The sequence below is a fragment of the Cygnus atratus genome, chromosome 6, assembly GCF_013377495.2.
Source record: "Cygnus atratus isolate AKBS03 ecotype Queensland, Australia chromosome 6, CAtr_DNAZoo_HiC_assembly, whole genome shotgun sequence".
NCBI classification, from domain to species: Eukaryota; Metazoa; Chordata; class Aves; order Anseriformes; family Anatidae; genus Cygnus; species Cygnus atratus.
In genome coordinates this window covers 18657268-18672612 of record NC_066367.1, presented here as the reverse complement: position 1 = coordinate 18672612, position 15345 = coordinate 18657268, and the positions used below count along the sequence as shown (strand labels likewise).

General features: G+C 37.9%; 1 protein-coding gene across 3 annotated transcripts in view; it reads left to right on the top strand.

The window, feature by feature from the left end:
* Window positions 1-15125, top strand: part of RAPGEF4 (Rap guanine nucleotide exchange factor 4) — a 152801-nt gene extending 137676 nt beyond the window's left edge. For 2 of the 3 annotated variants that reach the window (XM_035568018.2, XM_035567993.2), the window contains 6 exons: window positions 494-584; window positions 2832-2882; window positions 3514-3601; window positions 3942-4006; window positions 12269-12323; window positions 13873-15125. In XM_035568018.2, the coding sequence (XP_035423911.1) occupies window positions 494-584; window positions 2832-2882; window positions 3514-3601; window positions 3942-4006; window positions 12269-12323; window positions 13873-14000 (478 nt within the window). In that variant the 3' untranslated portion in view covers window positions 14001-15125. The remainder of the gene's footprint in view (window positions 1-493; window positions 585-2831; window positions 2883-3513; window positions 3602-3941; window positions 4007-12268; window positions 12324-13872) is intronic. The other variant, XM_035568010.2, reaches the window with a different exon arrangement.
* The last annotated feature ends 220 nt before the right edge of the window (window positions 15126-15345 follow it).

Genomic DNA, 15345 nt, shown 5'->3' with positions numbered 1-15345 from the left:
CACTGACACACAGGCATCTCTAGACAGCTGGTCTTCTCTTTAAAAGGACTCAGTGCCCCTGTAAACTACAATGAAGATCTTTTAGGGATCGCTTTCAGCATTCAGTAGCTGTTCAGAAGCTGTCAGCAAGTTCTTCAGCGAATGGGGTTGCAAACCAGTTGCTTCCACTGGTATTCTCTGGGACTGAATTGGGCCCAGATTCAAGACTGTGCTTCCGGGTGGGGAGGAACTTCAAAGACTCCTTTAATGACCTTGCAGAAGCTGGCACCGAGTGAAGCAGAAGCAGGAGGTCATTTTAAGAGGGAGGGGAAAGGAGCCTCCAGAGCGTGGTGAATTACTTGCACATCGGCGAAGTGGTGTGTCACAGGCCTGCTGGCCAGGGCTGCCAGACTCCAGTCAGATCTATGCTGCATGGCTGGGGTCAGCCTTCTTTAGGTTGTCTTGTGTACTTCCACTCTGACTGATGCATACAACTTAAAACTTTGTGTTTCAGCTGTAAAGAATACAAAAATCTGAATTCCTTTTTTGCTATCATTATGGGACTGAGTAATGTTGCCGTGAGCCGTCTCTCATTAACATGGGAGGTAAGTCTTAGCTACAATCTAGTTCTAAGAAGTTTGACTGGGATTTCTGCTTTTAGTTAGCAAAAACATCAGTTAGGCCTTTATTACTGATAATATTAGATCTAGTAGTTCATCTCCTGAGCGTCATCCTTTAGCTAAGGATGACAATTTTTATTAGTGAGGAGGTATACCTGTGGATGTGTTTAGTCCTCACAAGCAGTTAACAAGTGTGACACTACTAGCTTTATTGATGAGCTAAACTGCCCAACAGGGTGAGCAAGTTAGCCGCTTACATCAGCCCATCCTCTTTTTGACTTTACTGGTCATTTGCTCAGATCACTCAATATGTTGTTCTCTAAAATCCATCCTCTGTTTATACATATTATTTGCTGATCTCCATATGGACTCTGTTACCCTAGTAACACATGGGTTCTGTTTTTCTCTCTGACATGCATTCCCCTAATTACTATCAATTTGGTCTTCATTCTCAGAGCTTCCACCTGTTTCTGTGGCTTTGCTCTTTTGTGTACGAGTATACAGACAAGTTGCAGTGTCCAGCAGGTTGAGGTAGTAAACACATGTAACTACTGAGAATGTTCTGGTTGATGAAAGATCTGCAGATTTGTATCTGCACGTATTTTGTTCATTAGAAATTCAAAATAGTTAGCATGATGCTACCACAGCTGAAATTTGAACACCTAACAAAGTGGTCTGAACTAGGAGTTCAGACAGACACAACTGAGAAGTCACCAGCCCCATTTTCAGAAGTACATGTTGCAAGTAATTTATGCAATCAGCACTGAAAGCAAAGATTTGCAGATCAGTTTTTAAAAATAATGACCTTTCTTTTGTGGCTACAGAGAGGAATAGTTGGGAGATCTGAGACAGCACAGGCATAGTGTGATGACAGAAGAGGCAATTGGAATTATATACTACATTCAGCAATCTGAAATAGACACAGGGTCTGAGCTTGGGAGGTACACAGTTCATTTGTTAGTGTGGAGTATGAACCTGAGTTCGGGAAATGTTGTCACACACTGGTTCTGTAGAGAAGTCAATTTATCAGGAGAACCTCTGCAACTTGATTCTTAGCCATATATATAGACAGAGAGAGAGATTATGCTTAAAAACAAACATATCAAGAGCTGATTTTTGCCATATTATCATGCATTTACATTAGTTGCTTGCACAAATTAAATATTTGCAGGTGCAAATGTCCAATTATACCACTTATTTCACAAATACCTAATCTGCATGCATATGCAAACTAGGCACACAGTTGTTCACACACATCATTAAAAATTAGGCCCTTGCTGTGGCACAGTGTAAATATCTTGCTAGGGTACACACTCCAAATGTAGAAAGTGTTGCAAAAAAATCATTTATGCTCTATAAAGTCTCTATTAATTTTTAATATTACCCGCTGCCAGTAGCAGTCTGATTGAATCAGCAAATATAGTGAAACTTCTTATTAAAACTAGAAAGCTGACATCTTATGAGTGTGCATAAAAAGTTGGTCTAATTTCTGAAACTAATTTATAACATATGCTATAGTCTTTATAGTAATATTATTTAATATGTCTAAAATAACAGGAAGATATTATGAACATAATATGAAAATATTTAGTAATGCCCATTTCGCTGTAAATCCCGTTCGCTGTGCAATCAACTGACCATAATTTACTTGTGTAGGTATTGTGGACTGAAAACCTATTCATTAATTTATAGTCCAGAAAGCAGTAGAGGCTGCTGGGCACGTCAAGAATTAGAGCAGCAGTTGATGATACATTAGCGTGAACAGAAAACCTCCTGGAAATGCCCAGGCATGGACTTGAATGTTGCAAGGGCAGTTCATCGTAGGTATGAATAATTAAGCTGAGCTACCCCTTTGCAAGCTGTGTATAAATTATATTTTCAGATGGGCTATAACGAGGAATGTCCTGAAGCCACTCACTTGAACTTTCACTTAAATTCTGAATTTAGTGATTTCAACATAAACCAAACAAAAATCCAAACCTAAGCATCCCGTAGGAGTAAATCCAAGTTGGGGTTTAAATCAGGATCCAGGTTTCATGGCTGGTCCCGTCTCTATTTATAATCTGGTTGCTAGGAGACCTGTTGTATTTTAGATTAGCACATTGTTAGAAATATCTGGCAAAAAGAGCACTTTCCTGACTTAGGGCGTTGTAGAAGGAACTAGCATTTACAGTAAAATTACCACACAAATTGGATTTAATTAAGGTTTGCTATTTTTGTTTTTATTAACAGAAACTTCCAAGCAAGTTCAAGAAGATCTATGCAGAATTTGAAAGCTTAATGGTGAATAGTAATAGATCCCTTATTCTATGCACAATCTGAGCTAATTCAGTTTCTGAGTAACTGATTTGAATTCCTTGATTCAGAGCATTTTATATGTCCTTGTTTGACTTTAAGAAGTTTATGATCCCATTTTAGAGCTGCTAAAACAAGTATGTATGACTAATAAATTATACTCTTAGGAACCTACTCTGAGAGAACTTATGTACCACTCAAAGTTAATCTGGGAAACTCAGCAAAGCTTTATCACATGTTTTCCTATAGTACATATGGGAAATTATATTTTCCAACCTGGATTTTTCCAGGCAATACATTTTAGTGTTACAGAATACTGTCTCTGCAGGTGCAAGGAGGGAGGTAAAATATGTGGTTCCTTTTATGAACAATTTTTTGTAATCGTATCTTACCTTGTTATTTGATATGAAAACTGTTTGTGTTTAGCAGCTGCATTTTCATTGTGTAAACTGCATGGAAAAATGATAAAAGGCATCCGTAGCTTTCAGATGTACTTTTAAAGCCACAAGAGAAGATAATGATTTTAATAAATGCCATGACATCTAAATGAATGCATGCAGTGTCTTAATACATTTAATAATACGTATTAATAATTATTTGATTTCTCTTTTTTCTTAAGGATCCATCAAGAAACCATAGGGCCTACAGACTAACTGTAGCTAAATTGGACCCTCCAATAATTCCCTTCATGCCACTTCTTATAAAAGGTAAGCTTGGATGCTACCAGAATTATTAACTTGAAAGCTATTTGTCAAATATTTGAAGAGTAAGAGTAAAAAGCATCAAGAAAAAGCAAAAATCAATCTCAGTGTGAGGTATGATCTTTTTCCATTATAAAAAGCATGACACAGAGTCAAGAAAAACTGCTTTAGTGCATCTGAATATTATACCTCAATTTTACTAGTCTCAGAAATGCTTCAAATTAAAGCCTAAATGTTTTACTTTTATAGCTGCTTTGATTGTTGTAAGGCATAGATAAAATGTTCTGTTGTTCTGTATGGCCATGATTTAGTTATGGGCTTTAATGTGGCTTTTATTCTTGTACAGACATGACGTTTACTCATGAGGGAAACAAGACACTCACTGACAATCTAGTAAACTTTGAAAAAATGGTATGTATCACATTTTTGAAATTATGGTTGCGGGATGAAAAATAAAAAGGCCTCCCTATTCATCTCTTCAAGAATGAACTTCTAAACAATGACTTCCAGGGCCAGAGAAAGTGAAGACAGCACCAGAAGCTGGCAAAAATAGTCTGCATTGTGCAGAGGGCCTGGGTCCTCTGGGTTTCTGGAAAACGTCATAGAGGTAGAAAAGAAACTGTCCACTGAGCCATGCACAGCCAAAATGTTTCCTAGGAGAGGCAGCAGCAGTGATAGGAAGCAGCGTTAGACAATTCTTAACAGCCAGTTTGGGACCATGCTATGATTTTAACTGCTGTTCCTTCAAACAGGACTGAACTGCCACAGGCTGGGACAGTTCTGCATTGCTCCTCAGAGAGTGAAAGGAGCTTTATTCAGAACGTGCACAACATCTTATTTTCCCTTTTCCTTTAACAAACGTAAAGAGCCTTCTGTGACGTGGTTGCTTTCATATTGGAAAGGGAGATAAGTGACAGAAGGTTAGATTATGCTCAGATTTGATTTATTTTAAATCCTGCACCTAAGCTCTCATCATTTCAAACACCATGGTCAAAAACTGCAGGCAGGCAACTTCTGATAGAAGGAATCTCGACTGAAACTCAAGTTTCTCAGTAGTGAGAAGTAGTTTTGTTGGCTGCTAAGACCATGTCCTTAATTAATGTGATTAATGACACACAGATCTGAGAACCAGAGTTATCTATGCCCAGCTATTAGCAACTGCACTGCAAAGCTAAACCTGGACTTTCTGTGTCTTCATTCAGCCATGCTCTTAGACCATATCAATTCTGGTATCTATATTTGCTTGTGCTTAGTACTACAGTAACCAGATCCACTGCATGGTTATTTCCACTGCACTACAGAGGAACTTTTCTTACCTTCTGAGCTCTGATAACGTGGAGGGGAAAACAGGAGGACTTTCAGCTCTTTAGAAAGCTTCACAGAAGAGTGATTATCACTGAGTAAATTCTTTCTTAAGATTTTAGTCTAGTTCCAGGACAGTCCTAGGGTAGAAATACCACTCTACTTAGCTGAGACTCTTTTTTGTAAATGATAGTGTTAATGTCTGAGTAAGGGCCTGACCTCACTTTGCAGTAATGACATTATGTAATTGCATATGCAGACTCTGTTGCCATCTCCTTCCTAAGGCTGGAGCTTTCTACCTGGAAGAAATGACTTTTTCCTACACTGCCTGTTCTAGTTTATTATAATAGTGTAGATAATAAATATTTGGGGGAATACAAAGAGATCTCAGGCTTAGCTGGAGCACCTCCAAACCAGGAGGGATGGCAGCTGAATTGCTATAGCCATCTAAGTCACTGACTTCCTGTTCTCCACCTCAGTTGGCCTACTTACACCTCTTGAGGACAAGAGTGATAATTATAATAGCTTAAACTGGTCTATATCTGGACTGCTACAGGTCTTCATTTTTCACCCAAGTCTGCACATGCCCTTATCTTAAAAAATATCTTATCTCCAGGGCATGGTTTTACTAGGAGCACCCTAAGGTTTGAAATAAAATTGTATACTGAATAAATAGAGTATCACCTTTTTTGATCAGTAATCTGAGCTTTGACCATTTCATTTAGGAGGGGAAAGTGGAGATCAATTGTTGTATTTTTGATGCTACTTATTTTTCAGAGTATCAATATCACGTCTCATGTTCCTCCACACAAGAGAATAGGGAACGTTCTCCTCACTCAGTACTCTAAACCTTTCCTTAGTTCTCTACCTAAAAGCTCTTTCTGCTTTTTCTCCAGGCCTTACTACAAGTATATCTTTTGTGGTTTTAATGCTCCTTACTGGCTATTCTGCATGTTTCTATGGTGTTTCTACTGCTTCTCTCAACCCATAGCTCTTCAAAGCACATGTATTCAGATTCCACCCACATAACTCATTCAAGTCCTAATGTAGGCCCAGCAGTTTTTAGCTTTTTGCATATGTCATCAGGTCAAGCAAAGAAGAAAAGCGTACTGTTAAACCTCAGTCACTACCGCCTACTTGTGTTAGGCTTACAACTGTCATATCCACACATAATTGCCAGATATTAACTAGTGAAGACAAGACCACTCAGCCAGATAACTCTCAGATAAATTGTGCTCTCTTTTACATAAGTATGAACTCAAGGTAGCTCTGTGATGTTATTCTGCTCTTTTAAGGAGAAAAGCAGAAACCAGATTTCCTCACAGGAATCATGTCCTGCCATTTGTTGTTCTGCTATTTGTTTTCTACTGCATGACATTCTGTTACAAGCAGATGAAGATACCTCTAAAAATTTCTGGGGGAGATTCTTTTACTGATCTGTCTAAAAACATCTTGATTCTTTGCAAAATGATTTCCCTGGATCCTAACTTTGATGCTTGCTTAAGTTTATGAATAAAAATATCTGGGTAGTTCCCACTGGAGGTGCCATTTTCCACCAGAGGAGGTGGGTCCCTCCATCTCTCGTGTAAGCACAGTGATGAAACCGAGAACAGCCTCTGGCATCATGTCTGCATTCTCACCACAGAGCTCTGATCCCGACAGCTGATGTGCTGCTGACAACTTTATTCCTGTAACTGGCAGCCAAAAGTAGAAGTTTGATCTAGTGGCATCCCTTCAGCTGAAACAGATTCTTTTAAATCTTTAATGTTTCCTGATGTTTCTGTTATTATTTATATTAAGTGATGCATCTTGAAACATGCAGGAGCTGTCAGACAGTGTCTGAGCCGGGAGTTTCCTAAGTGCCAGAAACAGTGAGGCCTGGTTTCCTAAATGTTTGTGTATCATGGCTGCCTGAGCTCTGCTCAGAGCTTTCCTCGTGGCTGGGGCATGTGTGGTTTCTTCATTGCTGGGGAATTCTGTGTGAATAGGCTTTTGTCATAACGTAGGAACTTGCACTACAGCATTTTCCCTGAAGGACACAGGAGAAGAGGCCACTTACATGATCTTTCTCTTCTCCACAGCCATGTATTTTCACAGAAGATTGGTAGGAACTTTTATTTCAGTTAAAAACTCAGGGCTTTTTTTTCAAATTGGACAAAACGATTTAGAGAAGTGGAAAACAGTTTGATGTTAAACCACATTAGCCTTTTTTTTTAAAAAAAAAAAAAAAGTCAAGCTATAAAGGAAAGAAACCAAGTCAATTTTTTCCTGCTGCACTTTCCTACAAATAAGTCTTTTCAGAGGTGTCGCGGCAGAACTGTGTTAGTGGCAGTGTCGAGGGGACATCATTCTACAGAGCATTACTGAGTTTTACCTGCTGCTACCTTTGTAACTGCCTGCTCCTTCTTCCCTTTCCCCATCTCCTTATCCCCATGGATGCCTCTTATTCGGAGGAGGTTGCGAGGAGTAGGAGGGCAGGGAAAGCTAGCCAGGGAAGAGAACACCACATGTGGTAGAGCCACAGCTATGTGTAAACAGGGAAGTTTGTAGGCTGACCCATTTACTCTGTACAAGATGTGGGCAAGCAATATTTAATGTGTCAGAAATATGTACGCTCTTTGTATTGCTTGTGCTCTTTGCTATGCCACTTCATTGCATGAAGCAGGGAGGTGGGGTGGGGGCGAGAGTGTGGAATGGTGGAAACTAGAATTTCGCCTTAAAATCCAGCCTGGAACATGTTACGCTTTTGTCAGTAAGTAGACAGAATAACTAAATTACTGGTATTAGCAGTATAAGTGTTTGGTTAAAAGGCTTTGTCTTCAGTACCAAACAAGACATGCTTTTAGAGTAATATTGAAGTTCTTTTACTTATCTCACTGTAATAAACTGATAGAGAGAAGCTGTTTCCACCATGGTGTTGCTCAGATATGCCTTATAGGTTGGTGTATATTCCTTGACCTTGTGTGGTAAAAACTACCTGCATCTTTTCTCCACTAGTGAATTGATAGTAGCTGTTAATTATACACGTTGCTTTAGAAAACCCATATTTTAAAAATTGAAAACACAGATGTCATAGAGGAACAAGGAATGAACAGAAGTTTTTAAAATGCTGCATTTGTAGTTTGTCAGGTTGAGAACATTTTGTGATCTGCAAGCAAGTGAAAGAATGGTAAAAGATGGCAGTAAATAGCAAACACAATTAGTCTGTGATCTGGAATACACATTTGTCTTTTAGCTCTCGTCAGGTGAAGGAGAACCCCCCAAACTGTCAGTTGTATTAGTTCCTATAAACTGTATGATTTTGCACATACAGGACAACCTGCAAACTGCAAGGCAATAATTCATTGTAAAACAAGTGACACCGCTTTTACAACTATATATATAGAAAAAGATCAAAAGCCTTTTCCTAGGATTATGTTTTGCCAGGGAAAGAAGAGAGAGGAGAGGGACAAATTACTGGGCATGGCTCTCCTTAAGGAGGGGCAATATTTCATAAAATTTTTCTTCCTCTTGGCCACATACTTATTTGCACTTTTTTCCCTACTTCAGCAGAGTAATCCTGCACTCAAACTTCCGCTACTGAATTTTGAATTCAAAGAAAGAGATGCATTTATTTGGGAACATTATCAGTGTCATTTCTCAAATCATCAGACAGCCTGATCAAAGATCACTTTCCGTCGCACCATCTCCACATAACTCTACCATGCAGCATGTCTCAGAAACAGCACCTGTAGAGGGAGCAGATGTCACGAATGAGCTCTGAAACTGCTGACCTGCCATGGCAGCACAAGAGTGCCATGATGCTGGTCACTGATTCTTCTTTTTGTCAAACCTCTTCACCCTTCAGGTGTGAAATGAGGATTAGAGAATCTGTGCATATTGGTTTTCAGGTTTTGTGGAGATGAACAAAAGGGAATTCACACTCTGATCCTTATGCAAAAAAGGGCAAACATTCTTTCATTTTTGGAACATAAAGATTATGCAAAAAGTGTGTGACTAAAGCCCTTAGTAGTTTTCTATGGCATATATGAATATTTATAACATTTTAAAACCTCAGTTTGGAATGGATTAGAAGATAATGTGCTGGCCTGCTGCCACCATTCCAGACTGCGTAAAACTTGAAAGGGTATTGTTGTGTATATATATAGCATGCTAGTAGTTGCAGTTGCTTGTTATATTATGCAGTCGGTTCTATTTCAGAAAGATACATATTTAGGTTTGTATGGCTTCTCCGTAATGGTCTTTCTTAGCACAGTGAGTAAACAGAGGTTAATTTTTTCAGGTATTAACTAGAGGTAATCCTCTATTTGAAGAAATAGGAGGATATAAGAAGAAATAAGGAGATGGCAATTAAACTTCGATTTGACCATTTTCTCTGCATGTTTCCAGTTTTCTTGCATCTAAAGAAGAGAATCCAACTTAATCTGCATGATTCAGGGAGGGAAATTTGTTTTCGCTTCGTGTACTGTTTTTCCATCCAATTCACACCTTCCGAAGAGGAACTCTTTGGGGTTTATATTAGAAAGTACAATAGCCCTTGCAGAAAGCAATGTGAAAGGAGCTCTTCAAGGATACATAATGCTCCAGAATCTCCCCACTGGGTTGTGATGTTCTTTTCTGGTCAAAGATTCTCCATTTATTCTGCATTAACACCCACTTCCTCATTCCATTGTGTTTCATCATAGCCAGCATACTTCTGAATGCACAGATTGAATGAGATTATCCTCAGGAATAGGCAAAGTAACTCCTTAAAATGAAACCTTTAAGCCAACTGAAGAAAAATAGGCAGTTCAACCCTTAACCAGAAGTCAGACAAGTTCATTGCCACTTCTGTTCTCCTTGCCTGGAACCGTCCATATAATGAGAAATTTGGAAATAGTGAGAACTTTTTAAAACCTTCACTATACTCATCATTTGTCTTTCAGTCCAGTACAACATTACAGTACCTATTCTGAATGCTATGCTTTTTTCAAGAACAAATTTCCCACATAAAGAAAACAAAAAGTAAAATGATTCAGCAGAACAGTCCTTTTTGCTAAATCTTAAGTTTTCATTTAAGAAACTTAATACTAAACTAATCAAACACTGAGCATACAGCCTAGCTTCAAAGACCGTTGTGAAATGAAGCTTCAAAACCTAAAAATTTACTGATATGAAAAATTAGGGTGTATATTGACAACCCATTTAGAAAATACATCAAGCAGCACCAGCAGTCTTCATAAAAATGAAGTGTTTTTAGGAAGGCTACCCTTTAAGTCAGACACTCTTGACACTTCATCAGGTTAGCTGGTCCAATTCAATTTCATGATCTTTCCTTGAAATAGTTATTTTAGAGGTGTACTTTCTGAAATTACGAGAGTCAAAACAGCAGCAACACATAACAGTCAGAGACAAATATGAATCTACAGAGTTATGAAACATTCATGTTTTCATGTTTGTGTTGTTTTGATTGTCATTTTGATTGGGTTAGACTTGAAGAACCAACACTAATATGCAGTGCATTCTGTCTCAATCCAGTATTATAATGGGTGCTTATCTTCGAGTATTTAAGAGTTTCCATCAAAGTCAATGGGGCTTATTCACATGCTTAATGCTAAGCACATATGAGAATGTTTGCAAGGTAAGTGCCTTAGAAAATCTGTTTAGTAATAGTGAAGAGGTATGAAAATTAACATAGTACAAAAATGACTCTTACTTGAAATCTACTTATTTTCCACGTGTACATCCATATGACTTTAGGAACAATATAAGCAGACTCATATCTAAATTCCTGTGATCTTTTGGAAATTTGCATTTTAGAATTAAAATACTTTTACATCACTTTCAGAGCGACTACATTTCATTTGATTATACAATGTGTAATCCACAAAAACATAGTATGTGTATCAGCAGTATTTCTAATGCTGACCACCAGCCACAATCGTTTTTGGGCTTGACAATGTTTAAAGTTATTCAGCATGTATGTTTGTAAGGAATGTCTTACATTGGTGCTTTCCATTCCTGGAATGACAAATATTTAATTTAATCATTTTCACATAAGATTATAATTGAGTATGAATTTTGAAGAGCATATACCCTACGTTTTACTGTTCGCTAGTAAGAAAATGTCATTCTATTGTATCAATACTTACAACTACTTTGTGAATCTCACACAAAATTTCAAGAAGGTATGCAGCAGCCTGGTGAGAGTGTGCTATGTTAAAACAAGTAACTCTGTTGTAATTGTTGGACCATATGAAAGTGTTTAAACAAACATTAGGCTCTGATTAGCTTTTCCCTCCTCTGCAAAACTTAACCTAAGCAAAAGAAACCGAAATACACATCATCCTTAAAGCGGTGAATAAGTCAAACAGTCTAGCTAAGGGAATTCAGTTTTAGTGATGAAGTTTCAGTTTATTTGATATCGTGAAGAACAACTAATTCTACTCAGCACTGGTGGATGTATTACCTGGGTGGTGTCAACTGCACAAGCAAATTAAAATTTTGCAGTCCAGAACTAAATCTGAAATGTTTCACTTTGACTTGGTTTCCCTTGTTTCTTAAAAACTACTGTAAAATAGCATCTGATTTATCAGATAAAATATATTGAATATTATTTTCTTACCTGAGTGAGCGCAATGATGTTTTATTTATGGAGGAGTGAGCACAGCCAAAAGCGACCGAAGTGAATTCTGCTTTTTTTGTGAGTTGCCAAAAGGAGTATCCACCAAATATGGATCTGCTTGTCATATTGGATTAGATACACTTGTGCAAGCTAGCATGGTCTAACAGGTCTGTTTGATGAAATTTGCCCACAGGGCCACAGTCCTGTGTCCTTCTCACATGTGAATCGAGCACACTTCCAGAAGGAATTGGTGAATATAGACCTTCAGCTGTTTGTTGTTTTTTGGTTTTTTTTTGCTGTCTTTTTCAAGGAGGGCTGCATTTCAAATTCAAACTGATATGAAATATGAAAGGTCTTCAACTGAAATGCCCTTGCTGTTAGGAATTGACGGTTTTAAAATGAAAAGGTGTACATACTTCAAGCCATTGTACATGATATTCCTTTTACTTTTTAATATGGGAAGATGGTATCAAAGAAATGCACATTGAAGGGGCTGATTTTCATTTTTAGTTAAGGCCTTTTATAGCATCCAAGCAAGGGAAAGGGTTCTCTGAGTGCATGTAAATTACACTCATGCTCATTTAAAGCCTGTGTAAATGCAAATCACACCCTACATATGAGGGTATCAGCATTAAAATTATATTTTCATTCATATGACTGCTTTTATTGGCATATGTCTTCACACTCAGGCACAGTTAGGTGCTTCGTTTAAATGATGATGAAATACAGTGCTTGTTCCCTGATTGCATCCCATCTTTTCTTTCCAGCGCATGATTGCCAACACTGTCAGGACGGTGAAATTCTGCCGAAGCCAATCTTTCAGTAAGTGTATTACAACATCTGCACAGTCAGCATTATCATCAGTAGCTACAGTAATTGCAACTAATTCTGCGTGTAACAGAACTGAAAAGCCTGGTTTCCAGTGAATCTTCCCTGTTTGGATCCTCCAATGTTTCACTTGAGTGAACCATCCCTCAGGAAGCTCTAATAAGCTCTTTCTCTTCCATCTCTTTTCAAAGAATGTGAAGGAGCTATGTATCTGTGAGGTCTCTACACAGCCGTCAAATTAGAATAGGTTGAAATTAGCCACTGGGCTCAGCAGTGGTTGAAGTGAGGCCAGCAGACAGAAGCGCACAGGTAAATGCAAGATGCTTCCTTGCATAAACCCTGTTTTTATAGGAAACCAGGCTGGAAACATGACATTATAGGTGACGTAACTGCCTAAGGTGACGAACTGAAAACCTGTTTGTCAGTATAATTACCAGAACTTACGTGGGGCCAGGTACGTAGACAGCACTGTGTGATCAAACAGGCTTGCTCCGCAGGTCTCGTCCCATCTCAGTGCACTGTGAGACGCAGTCCACACTGGCACTGCATTCCCCAGTGCTTCATTCACTTTGCCTTACAGCAGCCTTCCTCCTTCTCAAAGAACAGAATAAATAGTATAAAAAATACATTTTTTTTTTTAATTTTTCTTTCCATCTGGGTCAAGGCTTAACTCTAGAATATCAAGTTAAGGGAGCTGTTCTTTTTCTCCAGCTACAAGGTTTTTCTGGCTATGCGTCTTTTAATTTCAATGTATTGAGCACTAGTGAGATCTCCACATATAAGTTACTTAGAAATTGAAGTGGATTTTCACTATATGTGATATAACAAAATGTCAGTAGATAGATGTACCGTGTCTAAGCCCTCTTTTTTTGTGTGTGTGCATTTATACAGTAGATGCTTCAGTGTCTTTCTCTTGAAGAAATTTTCTAAGTTACCTACCATGTATTTCATTAAATTGTAAGCTGTGCACTGTGAGGCTGAAGATACTCCAATCTGAAGTCAGTGGTATTTCATAATTGTTGTGAGAGGAGATATAAGGCAGTTATGCTAAGTACTGTAAACAAGTAGTAAACTTTTAGTCTTGAATGGGGCAAGCCACTAAGCAATACACTTATACAAATATTTAATACTGAGATAGAAATAGAAATATTTCATGAAAGGAGGCTTAAATCAATTATATATTTTTGTACCAGCGTGAACACTGCTGGTTCAAAAGCAGATAGCAAGCTTTAAATCATGCTAGTTAGCTGTAGAATTTATAGCTATTGACTGGTAAGGTGATGTATAAAACTGCAACCAAGGGCCATCAATTTGAGCAAATGTAGCCAAGGATATCTGGGAGGAAAAGTTAATTTGTGGGGGCAGTAACCAGAAAGACTATCAGATATGAAGGAAAGGTTTCAAAGAGAGAGATTTCTAAATATTTTCTTTTTAACTCACCAGGATCTGGTGTTTCCTGCGACAGCTTGTAATGAGTTATGCATTCTGTTCAGGCATTTGTTCGTTTAAGTGTATCAATCCTACATCATTTCTCTTTCACCAGATCCTGACGCAGCCCTAACTAATAAGAACCATCAGGATGTTCGGAGCTATGTGCGGCAATTAAATGTGATTGACAACCAGAGAACTTTATCACAGATGTCTCACCGACTAGAGCCGCGTCGGGCATAAACATTTGAGGCAATGATGAGAAATGATCTTTTATCCTGTCAAGGTCACTTGTTAAGAACTTCACTTTCTCTGCTACTGCACTGCCACTGCGAAAATAAGCAAAAACATATTCTTAAGGTCTCAGGCAATGTACAATGTACCAGTCTGTCAGAGAGCTTTGGCTGAGGAAGAATATATGCACTGTAGCTCTAAAGGTGGCCATATTGTGTAATTTTAATTCATTTTAATGTGTAGTAAAGACTTCTCATATGGAAAAAAAATGCAAAAAAAGATGAAATAGTGAAAAATGCACAAAAAGCTTCTAACAATTTTAAGGGCGGTAGTGTTTTTCTCTCTAACTAAAAAACTGTATTTCACAATTTATTGTTTAGGTCAGGACAAACACTGATCATCAGTTTTGCTTGCCCAGCTACCATTGACCTCAGTATAAGATGTACGTAAGCATCTGATGAAAGTGTAGCTTCAAGAGAGGTCCAAGGTACAATTCCATTCAGAGAACACTTAAAAAAATTTCTCTTTGAAATAGAACAGATACTAAGAAAAAATTCTAATCTTACTCATACTGCCTACTACTGCAAGCAGTGTGGCCATTTCAGAAAACTGACAGGACTGAAAATATTGTGAATGATAAATAGATTACTCTGTGTTTACATTTTACTTCTTTTTTTAAACTATCAGGTTTTTACAAAATTCCATTATGAATTATTAAGATTGTCAAAATCAATAGCATAAAGGTAGCAAAAGACTGGTTCAAAAAGAGCACAATATGCACAAACAGATTTCAAGAGAATAGTTTCCTGGACATTAATCAAGTTCAGCTATAATTAATTCTGGCTGGTTAACACGTATTTTCTGGTCTTAAGCATTTACAGCTATCTTAATTTTCAGCCAATTGTTTTGCACTTTCAATAGACTGTAAATAAATGTTAATTCATTATGTTCTAGAGTATTTATTTATGTAATAGCTATTGTGCAAAAATAATTACGTTTTATTTATTTTCTTTAGCATGTTATGAAGTGCAGCTTTTGTCTTTATATTTTGTGTGCATTTCATGTGTAGGAACCGTGTGATGTATGTTTTCTGTAAATAACATACAGTACCTTATTAAATGTAATTACTGGAAAGGTTTAGTCGCTGGCCTTATTTGTACTTTCAGCCTCATTTCTGCATAAATCCCAATGCTGCTAGTTGGCAGACACAGTAAACTTCATTTGCTTTTTGCTAGCCTTGAAACTGCATTTAGCCTACATCCATTTTGGTATGGATGGCCAACGTAAACCCAGCCAGATCCACCCCTGCCATGGGAGGTGGCAGTCTGGCAGTGCTGCAGCACTACAGTTTTAC